Raw genomic sequence first — 12,997 nt, 5'->3', positions numbered from 1 at the left:
GTGAGAAAAAGAGAAACATATATATACATATATATATACATATATATGTATATTCTTCTCATATACATTGTACGAATATACAGTCATGATGAGAAGGAAACAAACCCTCATAACTTAACCAATCGCGAATAGAAATAAAAGGAAATACGAGTGAAAATGGTCGTTAAACGTGCACGCTATGTCGTGCGCATAATAAAAGAGGATGCTTCAGTGAAATCCGAGAGCTCACGCTCAGGTACACGATTTATCTCTCTCTCTCTCTCTCTCTCTCTCTCTCTCTCTCTCTTTCTCTCTTTCTCTCATTCTCTGTTTCTCTTTCTTTCTTCCCCATCGTACAACCTCGAGATCCTTTTTTTGAGATATCCTTCGTTTCTTCTTCTTCTTCTTCTTCTTTGCCAGCCAACCAACTCAACTCAAGCAACCCAACCAAACCAAACTAACCCAAGGAACGAACCAACCAGTCAGCCAGCCAACACAACCAGTCAGCGAAGGATTCAACCACCTTGAAGAGAATTTATAAGCCGTAAAAGGAGAGGCTTTCTTCGCGTCCTCCTTTTTCGAAATTGAAAGTTATACATTTCACGTTCCACGAGGAGGCCCCCACGTTCGAAAGAAAAATAATATGATAAGAAGAAATATCACGTATAATTAGTATTACGAGTGTGCTGATAGTAGACCTTAAGAACAAATGATTAATATATACACACCTAAAAGATCTTTCAAATGATTTCAACTTTTCTTCTTTGTACATAACAACATATGTGTATGTATATATATGTAAGTGTTTTATTTATTTTTTTTTTTTTAATAAAAGATAATCTTATTAATTTGAAAATAAATATTTTTTTTTTTATATTTTCTATATGGAACATTCTACAAAAATATAGAGTTAGGTTCAATAATACGGGAACAATAACTAAAACGTATTTAACCTGTCAAATGGGCGGGTCGTATAAATACGTCAGAATGTATTGCTTTAAGGCTACAGGTAGAAACCTTTGTAGTTTATATATAAATAAATAAAAATATACATATATTTTTTTGTATATTGTATTATATATATATATATATATTTTATATTTTATATATTTTTTTATATTATATTACATATTTTTTATATTATAGTCTTTTCATTTATTTTAAGCATAAATAAAATAACAAATAATAAATAATAAGTAATAAATAAATAAATAAATAATAAAAAAGCTGCATAATTAAAAAGGGAATTCCCCGGTTAACATAACCTATTAACCATAGGAAATATTACTAGAAGTAAATTAAAAATAATAACCAAAATAAAATATATTTTACAAAAGTACATATTATTAGTAGAAACCAAATTTCACGAATTTTGTCCCCCCCCCCCACACACACACACGCGCGTTTCTTTTAATACATATATTTATAAACGAAAAAAAAAAAAAAAAAGATAAAATAAATATCTTCAAATAAATTCACTATACATATATCGCGCGGAGAATCCAAATGTCACGTTTTTTGGTTCCAACAACACAGTGGTTAGATTTTATTTTATTATTTTCTTTTTCTTTTTTTTTTTTGATGTTCATCTTAAAATCCTCGCTCCTCTTTTATCCATTCGCCAGAAGAATAAGAAGAATCGTGATCTTCTCTTCTTTATATGCACCCGGCCTAACTCATATCTCTTTCTCTCTCATTCTCTTTTTCATTCGTCCTTTCTCATTCCACACCGTTGAATACAGTATTATTCAGCAAAACGTGCTCTTCTAGTTTTTCAAAGAAAACCAATCCGAATACCGCGGAGTTAGAAGAGAACTGCAGAAATAAAAATAAAATAAAATAAAATAAAAAATAGAAAGAGAGAAAAAAGGTGAGGAAAAAAAAACGTTAACGTATACATATACATATATATATAAAAGTTTTATAAACCGGGTAGAATTGTTCGATAAAAGTTCTTCCAAAAGGTTTTTTGGTGTTTCCTTTAACCGTGAATGCATTAAACTACTAACATAAGTACTTCAGAGAACATATATATATATAAACGAATTGCAGGGTTGGCTTTTGTCTTTGTATTTCAACTATCACAAAATATCAGGCCATTGAACCGTTTCGGTATCGAGAAAGAACAGGAAGCCATAACAAAACTTGGTCGTTTCCCTCTTTTCTTTCTTTTTCTATGTATACATACATACATATATATATATATATTATCTGTTAAGAGAGAAGAAACGCAGTCATCGAAATGGAAAACTTTTCGCATTTCCTTCCCGTTGATTCTATTCGAAAATATTACCACCGACCGTATGAAAAACAAAAGAAACCTCATAATTACTATTTTCTCTTGGAAATAAAGCGAAAGAAAAGAGACAAGGCTTTCTTTTTTCTTTTTTTCTTTTGTTTTGTTTTGTTCTAATGGGGAAATATATCGTGAAAGAAATTTATTCACTAATTATAAAAGCTTTATGGATAAAAATCTCGACTTGATGTGACTACGTTTGGTTTATCCCTTTAAAAAAAAAAAAAAAAAAAATCTATCCCTCAGAAAAAGAGTGGAATACAAAAGAGAAATGGGTGGATGCTCCAGATATACGTGGTAAAAATAAAATAAAAAAAAAAATAAAAAAATTCATTTCAAAATCGAGAAGAGAAAATTGCTACTACTCTTTTTGTTTGTTCTGTTTTTAATCGAAAAAACGATTCGATTCGGACGATCGAATATTTTTCTTTTAACAAAAAAAAAAAAAATAATAATAAAAATAGAAAAAAAGTTTTTTATCTATTATAAAATCGATATTATGAAGAATCAAAATTGTAATCAAATATATCAACTGGACCGATAATAAAAACGTGATGAATAGAATGTAAAGCTTGCAATTCGTAGAATGACGTTCATACATATATATATGTATGAATGTATATAATGTGTCTATGTATGTATGAATATATGTAAGTATGTATATACATTATATTCGATAACGAGTTCGTGAACGAGTTTAATGCGACAATCAACGAACGAGTGTACGACTACGACTACGACTACGACTACGACTACGACGAAGATGACAAGGACAACGGAGATGACTAGATGATGATAAAGAGGAAAAAGAGAAGGAAGGGAAAAGAGGGAAGGAAGTTATAGGAACAAACTATTAAGAGTCGTTTGGTGCTGTAATGAACGTTTTGAAGCAAGTCAAGTCCGGTTGGCTTGTTGGTAAATCATTTATCTTACGTTTCTATATACTTATACATATAATATACATCATAATATACATACATAATATATACATATACATAAATATTATATATAATACATGTCTAATTACGTGTATATACATACACATAATATATATATATATATATATATATATAGAATACAACATATACAGTTATGTGTATATTAATACACATAATATATATACATATATATTATATATAATACAATATATACAGTAACGTGTATATGCATACACATAATATATACATAAATATTATATATAATACAACATGTCCAATTACGTGTATATACATACACATAATATATATACACACACACATTATATACAATACAGTATATGCAGTTACGTGTATATGCATACACGTAATATATACATATACATTATATAAAATATAACATATACAGTTACGTGTATATACATATACATTATATAGAATACAACATATACAATTATGTGTATATGCATACACATAATATATACATATACATAATTATATTAAATATATAATTAAATATAATATATTATATGTAAAATCAGGGTGTATAAACATAAAAAAATGGAACGTAAACTGTTATCCTTTTCAAACTCTTTCTCGTGGAAAGATTATCGAACGTAAAAGCGTGATATCTTGAAAATGGTAGAAGAAGTGCATGAAAGAAGAAACGTCGTTGTCGCTAAGGTGCCAGAGATATCCTTTCCCATTTATATATCGACGATAAAAGCGCAAAACGATGAGCAGGACGACGAGAAAAAGAGAAAGAAAAAGAGGAAAATAAAAAGAGAAAGAGAAAGAGAGAGAGAGGAGACTAACGGAATCTACTTGTCGTCGAATCGTTTTCTTCGTTGAGAAAACGGTGAGCGACATCTTTTTTTTCTTCCCTTTTTTTTTTCTTTCTACAGGGTGAGTCGATAATCATTACTATTTAAAAAAATTATTAATTCTATTAATTTTATTAATTCAAATCAGTAATTATTTTTTTTATTAGTATAATATGGTAACGTATTAAAATAGTGCTGTTCCGCCATGTTTTATTTCCGTTATTATTTTGTAATATTTCAATTAACTAATAAAAAAGATTTAACACTACATTTTATGATCTGAACCAATTTGATTCATTAAAAATTTGATTACTATATATATATATAAAATTTAAATATTATATTTTTAAAAATATACGTTGTTTTTTAGTTAAGTAACGGAATATATTTCTACTCAAACCTTTGTCAAACAATATTTTTTCAAATCATTAAAAATTAATAAACAAAATATTTATAAATCTAATGTCAATAAAAAAGAAAATCATTTGATTTTATATTTTCATTCTTTTATCGTTCATTTCTATTCGTTAAATTTAATCGTACGTTTATTAAAAATCAAAAGAAAACTGATTTAATATATTTCAAATATGGAACACAACAACGTGAATCAAGTGGATTACTATAAGACGTAAAATAAGATTTCATTCGAAAACCGTTAGAGTAGAAGATAACGATACGAATTTTTATTTCAATCTTACGATCTAACGATTAATTCCAATCCCTCTTGGTAAGATAATAAAATGATATAACGAATTCCTAGTAGATATATATCTTTGATAGATCTGATAAACAATATCTTCGTAATACTTTATTTAGGCCACCCTATATACATACATATATATATATATATTCCCCTTCCTTTCATCCCCGTCCCTCAATCACGTCCTGCCCCTCCTGTAACTGTCTTTAATGAATCTTTAATACGAGTAGCACGAGGAAAAGAGAGAAAGAGAGATAGAAGAAAAGAAGAAAAGAAGAAGAAGAGAGAGAGAGAGAGAGAGACGGTTGGAAGACACCGGCGCACGCGGTTTATAAGAGCACAATGGCCCCACCCCCACCCCGTCGAAGTTCCGTCAATTTATGAGCGCTTTTATCGGGGCCACTGCACTGCCTTCGTTTATTCGAGCGGGAAGAAGAACTGTAGGGATGCTGTGTGCCGCGAGAGATGACGCGTTGTATATATCCCAGACCCTACATCGCACCAATTGGAAACACACCCTGACTCCACAACCCCTCGTCGTCACCACGTAACCTCACTCTCTTTCTTTCTCTCTCTCTCTCTCTCTCTCTCTCTCTCTCTCTTTCTGCATCAATAATAGCCAGAGCTTATGCGGCAGTGTTTCTCAACTTTTCCAACTCGTTCCTTCTCACATCGAAACCACCCACTCACCACAATCGAATGAACGATGTTTATCTTATTCTTTTAAACAACAACAATGTCTACGAAAATTCACATGAACCAGACGCATGCGTTCTCGGTTTTTTAATACTAGATATACCAGACCAGTCATTTTGACTGGTCGGGTCATTTTAATTGAAAATTTTGACTTCATGTAACATTTGAGTTCTATAAATAATTAAGAGTTTTGTTATTTCAAAATGACTATAAATCCATTAATCTATTAGAATTATTATTGGTAAACAATTTTGTTATTTTTTAAGAGTAAATAAAAATTGGAAACGTCAAAAAATATATATTTTTTTATACACCAATCATTTTGACTAGTGTGGTAGAAATAGGTATATTAAGAATGATGGTATATCTAGTGTTAATATGTGATTGTACGCATTGCAATCGGAGAAATAAATTGTATAGTTTCGTAATATTTATTGTTATCATGTCGATTATGAAATAACGTATCCGTTTTCTTCCTCGTTTTAAAATGATATTGAATGAAAGAGAAAGAGAGTAAAAAAAAAAAAATAAAAATAAAAAGTTTGTTACATATATAAAGTTCTTCCCATTCACGCCTTATCAAGAAGAATGTGGTATATGAAAATAACGAATGAAAATAGAAACGTGAACGCATTTAATGTTACATAAAGAGATTCGAAATAACAACTAATAACAAGTTATGCACACGCGCGTGTATATATATATATATATATATATATATATATATGTGTGTGTAATATTACAAATTAATTCATCGTGTTCATATTTTAAAAGTTGAATGTTGAATTTGAAAAGGAGATAAAACGAATAATGACTCTTTTTATTTTTTACGATAGAATGATCGAGATTAAGTATATCTAATAGAGTAGAAGACCGGTAAAGTATTATATACCGTTGTACGTACTAAATATACATATACATATATATATATATATAAATGTGTATACACTTCGTTATAAATGCCACTTAAAAACTTAAGATTTCTCTCGAGTGTAACTACGACCTTCGGTTGAAGGAAGAGTGGTGGTTTGCTCTTTCGATCACGTCCTACGCGAACGCAACAAAGAACCTAGGTAATCGAGAAACATTTTTTTTTTTTTCAAGAGAAAACTATGTGTGTACATATATATTCTTTTCTAGCACCAACCACCGACGAGTGTCATTTCAATATTTTATCGACGATACGATCTTTCACACCGATATCATTTTTTCCACTTTTCCACAAACCGCAAATGGAATGGTTGAGACTTTCTGTAGTTTTCTAATAATTTCGTGGGCGAAAAAATAAATAAAGTTGATTCGTGACACTATAGTCAAGTTACCGAAGGTAGGGGTGGTAGTTATAAGCATCCTCCTCCGCAAAACCGTAATCTCCCTCGTTAAGAGATTAGTAAACAGAAAATCGCAGAACGGCATCGTAAATATTTGCTTACCACTGCGTCGAGACTATCGCAAACAGAGAAAGCGGAGTATAAAAAAGAGAGGGTTGGAAGGTTAAAAAGAGAAAGAAAGAGAGAAATTCGTGATGCAAAGTGTTGCTTCCTTCGATTGAATTTTACGATCAACGATGAGATTCTATCGAAAGCCTCTTTTATTTCCCTATTGAATTCGATACCTGCTTCTCACGGTGTATACATGCACATATACATATATATGTATATAGCTTATGTCAAACCCTTACACTCTTAGCAAGACGCCTTTTCTCGCCTTCCTTTTGTATAAAAAAAAAAAACTTATCTGACGCGATCGAAACAAGGGAAAGAAAAAGGAACAATAAAAAGAGAAGTAAAGAAAAAAAAACATGAATGTATACACAGTGGCATCAAACGAATCAACAATATATGATATATACAATGTTTTCAATAAATAAACAACGTAGAAATAACGGTTAAAGTAAATATTAGTTAAAAAAGAAAAAATACTAGAAAATAGATATTTAATTACTTACCACGTAAGACAAATGTCAACAAAGCCAAAGGGATGGTGAATGTATGCGGCTCCATCGGGCACGGCGGGTGTCACAGACTCCGACGCGTGTAAAATCTCTCCTCCTCTTCTCACTCTTCCACCCCGTTATACTTTCCTTCACGCGATCTCTCCACATTCACACGATTGCCCCGTCCTGTCGATTTCGATACACATTTTTTTTCTTTAAAACAAATGGACTCATCGTCCAACGCGTGTCGAAGTCACGAATTTTGCGATATTATTAAACTTCACCATTGTCGTAAAACGAACGATCCGCTTCTAGCACAATCACGACGGAACATGGCTAACGGACGTCTATACACCTCCGCATTGTCTCGAGTCCACGGACGATCTGACCCAGCGACGCCATTTTGTGGGACGAGCGCGATCGAAGCGCCACACGCCGGCACGCCAAGACAGACAGATGCGCGCGCATCCTATGCACGAGATTACATTTGAATTTTTCTTTCAGTCATTCTACGATGAGTAATATTTTATTTTAAACAAATTATCATTTTATTTACATGTATTTAATAACATTTTTCTTATTAATGAGTCTTAAATATTTAAATAAAATATATTTATTCGGAAATTTTGTTGTCAAAATTTATATTCCTGTAATATTAAAATACAATAGGTGTAAGAGAAATTATTCTTATGATCATAATTTGGAGATTTATTAATAAGAAAAATATGTTAATTTATTAAAGAACAAATTAATTGATGCAATATATCTTATATCTTATATTAATATCACTGAAATTTGTAGATGGCAATTGAGTTGCACTTAAATTCGTTTAAAGGTATAAGACCATCATGGCTGTAAGCGTCTTATAGTAGTCGTAGGTTATGTTTAACGCGTCGAAAAAGAAAAGTTAAATAAACGTTTATGTTATCGTATCGTTTGATTTCATTTTTTTAAGAAATATACGGTAAGTTGTATATTTCTTGTGCATATTTTACAATGGTATATTTATTTTAAAATTGTATATGTTATACTGACTAAGCACTGTTATAAAATGTTTCTGTATAAAATTATTTATAAACTTTATTGTTGTTTACTGTAACAAAGTATATACAAAGTAACTGCACATTGTACCAATTGATTTGGAATAATTCCGTTTTTATCGAAATATCAACTATTCAGTGAGGTTAATAATTTTATTGAAGATACCATAACCTATCAAAATGTCTGGAGGAATGTTGTATGGAGGAGATGAAATTGGTGCTTTGGTATTTGACTTGGGACATCATTCTTTGCGAGTTGGATATGCTCAAGAGGATACGCCAAAGGCTGAAATACCAGCAGTCGTAGGTGTAGGAGAAGATGCAAATGGAACAGCTACTAAAGCTGAACCAATGGATATAGATGATAAAAAACCAGACAGTAATATTACTCAATCGGGGTCCAAGTATTATATTGATACAACAATTCTTCATGTTCCACGTAAAAATATGGAAGTAGTAAGCTATATGAAAGAGGGTATGATTGAAGATTGGGATCATTTTGAAAAAGTAATGTCTTCTTCTATGTTTTACATTGTATATTAATATTTCATACGCATATGAAATTATATAATTAAGTAAGTCAATTATTTGTTATTATTAGGTGTTAGATTATACATACTCTAAAGTTATTCAATCGGATGCAGAATATCATCCGGTATTATTTTCTGAATCTCCATGGAATATACGTTGTAAAGAGAGAAGTTAACAGAATTAATGTTTGAGAAATATAATGTACCAGCATATTTTCTTGTTAAAAATGCTGTACTAGCTGCATTTGCTAATGGTAGAGCAACTGGTATTGTCATTGATAGCGGTGCCACTCATACTTCTGCTGTGCCTGTTCAAGATGGTTTTGTATTAACGCAAGCTATTGTAAAGTCTCCACTTGGTGGTGATTATATAAGTATGCAATGTAGACAATTTTTACAGGTATACAAATCATTTTATTCTTTTTTAATATCATTAATTATAAACAAGAAATAATAATCCTTTCTCTTTAAATAAAAATAGGACAATGATATTGATTTATCTCCCTCTTATATGGTGGGTAGTAAAGAAGTTGTTAAAGATCATGATAAACCACGATGGGTGAAAAAGAAGGGTTTACCTGAAGTTACTAAATCCTGGCATAATTATATGGTAAAGAAACTTATTCAAGATTTTCAAGCTACTGTATTGCAAGTTTCAGAAACACCATATGACGAAAAAATAGTTTCTACGATACCCTCTGTTCAATATGAATTTCCTACTGGTTATCATCAGGTAATTATTTGAAATGAAATAATTCATTATTAAAAAAAAAAAACAACAATTATAATGAATTATGTAATATTTTAGGATTTTGGAAGCGAAAGATTTCGCATACCAGAGGCATTATTTGATCCTAGTATGGTTCAAATGCGTGGTGGATTGGTTGGTAATACCATGTTAGGTGTAGGTCACATTGTTACAACTAGTGTCGGTATGTGCGATGTAGATGTTAGACCAGCTCTTTATGGTAGCGTAGTTGTTACTGGTGGTAACTCATTTATACAGGTAAAACTGTTTTTATTAATACATTAGGAAAATAATTCTTTGCATGATTTAACGTGAATTTTGATTCATTCAGGGTTTCCCAGAACGTCTTAACAGAGATTTATCTATGAGAATACCATCCAGTATGAGATTGAAATTAATAAGTGCAAATGGTTGTGCGGAACGAAGATTTGGAGCATGGATTGGAGGTTCAATATTAGCTTCGATAGGTACTTTTCAACAAATGTGGATATCCAGTCAAGAATATGAAGAAAGTGGTAAAAATCAAGTGGAAAGAAAATGTCCTTAAATTTCTATTACATGTAATTACTCACATTTTCATAAAGTTGTATTTGTACAGTACGTTTTGCACAATTAATTCTAAACCATTGGTTAAAACTGGAAGAAAAAAAACTAGAAAAATAGAATGTTCTCTTTTATTTACAATAATCATATGATGCATGTGAGAGAATTTTATAAATTTTGATGTATGCTAAAAAAAGAAGAAAAAAATAAATTACAATTTTTATAAACACTTGGTTTTATGGTGAAAGATCTACAATTAAATATTCTTTTCTATTCTACAGTAGTTCTTTTACTTCTGTATTTTCTTTAAACATGAATGAGTCTTAATCTCGATCAACTTCAACTTTTTATTATAATAGAGTATAATTATTTCTTTTCCTTGTATATATCCATAAGTAGTAGGCAGACGTGGAGAATGATATTAAAAAAACATGGTATTTTAAAGTGGTTTTAGATACTAGGAAGTCATTAATCATTCTCAACATTTTTTATCTAAATTCTTCTCGTATTGATTTATTAATTTACCGACTTGTTAGAATATACGTTTGAAAACCTTCTTGAAATAAATATGAAATCATTATCAGAACATTTCTTTTTCAATATATTTTTTTAATAACACTTATTAGAGGGTGTATATATCAAATATTTTATTCACATAACTAATGATAAAGTATTATTAATAATCACACATAAAAGTAGATTCCTTCCATTTGTCTTATTTTGCATATTCCATAGAATTATCTTTCAATACTTCGTATTGAAAATATCTAACATCAAGTTTTTTTTATCAAGTGATTTATAAAATAATTTAGAGAGTAAAATATCCTTTTATTTTTTCATCTGATGGATATTGAACATTATGTATTTATAAATAAGAAAGTTTTACAATTTGTTGGGCTTTATCCAACAAATAAAGTGAGAAGTATTTTTGTGTATTGTGTATGTTGTTTATCGGTATACCACAAATAATACAAATTTATCAGGATTTCAATGATTTAAATATAGTTTTAGAAGTCAGGTCTGTATAAAAAATTAATTCAAAAATTAATATTAAAATTTGACGAGAGAAATATTAAAAATGAATATCATTGTTTATAAAGTTCAGTGTTACTTATGATATTACTTGGTATATCAAAAGCATTGGTATGTACTATAAATAGTACTGATGTGGAAATTCTTATTAATTTTTTATTAACTGAATTTTGGGAATATGCAATAAATAATACATCTTATAATAACTTAGGAAAATATGCTATGTAAGTAAACAAACATAATTATAATAGATTAAAATTGATATTGGAAAATAAAAAAAAAATGCTAATTAAATTCATATTAAATTTTTACAGGCAAGCTAAAAATATTACAAAGGGATATTTGTTTTTGATATTTAATGCTTTACTAATATTTTTCACGTTGCCATTGATCGATATATTTATTTTGAAATATAAAGGAATACTTAACAATGATTCTAACAATTTTCCTTTTATGGCATCATATCCTGACTCCTTTTATGAATTTCCTCTCTATGAGGTAAACTTGTGATAAATTAAGACAAAATATGAATATTCAAAATTACAGACAAATCTAATAAATGATATTTTTGATCAAATTAACAGATTACTTACATCTCTCAGGTAATAGCAACTGTTATTTGTGGTCTTCTTATACTGGCAACAGATACTTTGATAGCTACAGCTGTAATTCATACTTGTGGTCATTTTGTAACATTGCAAAATAATCTAAATAATTTGAATAAAAGTTGTAACATGGTATATGCTATATTACTTTATGCTGTAAATTTTTCAAAAATTCAGTATATACAAACAAGTCATCATTATTTTAGGTTTATAAACTACGACATCAGGAAAAAAGATCGGAAAAAATAATAAAACATATAAAATATCAATTAATAGAAAATATTAAATATCATCATATAATTCTTCGGTAATTAATATTTTATATAAATTTCTACATGCATATAAACGTTCACAATATAAATTATTTAAAAAAATATAAATTATTATTAGATTTTGCGAATTAATGGAGAACAATTTTAGTTTAATGTTGCTTTTGCAAACTATATCTAGTAGTTTAATAATCTGTCTAGTAGGTGTACAAGTCAGTATTGTAAGTATTAAAAAACTTAATATATTATATATATATAAAATTTACAAGTACCAATATTTGAAAACAAACGCATTGCAATTATAATATATTTTTAGGGTGGCTTAACAGATAGTACTAAATCAATGAAATATTTTTCTTATTTAATCATGGCACTATCTCAATTACTATTATTTTGTTTCCCCGGAGATCAGTTGATTTATGAGGTAATCAAAATTAATTTATAAAAATATATAAATACATATTATTATAACAAATGTAATTATATCATATAACAGAGTTCTATGGTTAGCAAAACTGTATATTCCATAAAATGGTATCAGGTATCTATACCAATAAAATCGGAAATATGTATGATGATATTACGCAGTCAAAAACCATGTTATATAACTGCTGGCAAAATCTATGTAATGCATTTAGAAAACTTTAATGCGGTACTATTTTTTAAATATCTTTTTAGTTATCTTATATATAATATATATATACAATATATAATATATTATATATATATATATATAATATTTATATTGTAAATGCATAAAACATTATTCAGTTTATCTAATGAATCTTTACATAATTTACAGATTTTGAACACTTCTCTCTCATATTTTATGGTTCTTAAGAATTTTAACACATAGGAAAATAA

The 12,997-nt window shown here is 29.0% G+C and overlaps 3 protein-coding genes across 7 annotated transcripts in view; 2 read left to right on the top strand and 1 right to left on the bottom strand.

The window, feature by feature from the left end:
* fra (neogenin protein frazzled) overlaps positions 1–7,764 on the bottom strand; it is a 91,958-nt gene extending 84,194 nt beyond the window's left edge. For all 5 annotated transcript variants that reach the window (XM_089179162.1, XM_089179160.1, XM_089179161.1 and 2 more), the window contains exon 1: positions 7,379–7,764. In XM_089179162.1, coding sequence (XP_089035288.1) covers positions 7,379–7,433 — 55 coding nt within the window. In that variant the 5' untranslated portion in view covers positions 7,434–7,764. The remainder of the gene's footprint in view (positions 1–7,378) is intronic.
* Positions 7,765–8,088: 324 nt separating this feature from the next.
* On the top strand, positions 8,089–10,284 carry Bap55 (Brahma associated protein 55kD). The gene is given in 7 exon segments (XM_015327560.2): positions 8,089–8,330; positions 8,569–8,913; positions 9,008–9,095; positions 9,098–9,336; positions 9,418–9,669; positions 9,745–9,942; positions 10,016–10,284. Coding segments are annotated over 6 exon segments (1,320 nt in total). The 5' UTR covers positions 8,089–8,330; positions 8,569–8,586; the 3' UTR covers positions 10,232–10,284.
* A 148-nt stretch (positions 10,285–10,432) lies between these two features.
* On the top strand, positions 10,433–12,989 carry LOC107069871 (odorant receptor 13a). The gene is given in 10 exon segments (XM_089179251.1): positions 10,433–11,146; positions 11,149–11,245; positions 11,328–11,444; positions 11,511–11,757; positions 11,844–12,075; positions 12,078–12,171; positions 12,255–12,358; positions 12,463–12,557; positions 12,630–12,785; positions 12,936–12,989. Coding segments are annotated over 10 exon segments (1,272 nt in total). The 5' UTR covers positions 10,433–11,070.
* Positions 12,990–12,997: the final 8 nt, after the last annotated feature.

The sequence above is a fragment of the Polistes dominula genome, unplaced genomic scaffold (genome assembly GCF_049000335.1).
Source record: "Polistes dominula isolate Pdom_NZ unplaced genomic scaffold, Pdom_raw_medaka contig_37, whole genome shotgun sequence".
Lineage (NCBI taxonomy): Eukaryota > Metazoa > Arthropoda > Insecta > Hymenoptera > Vespidae > Polistes > Polistes dominula.
Note: the sequence above shows the minus strand (reverse complement) of the source record. Positions and strands in the feature narration are given on the sequence as shown.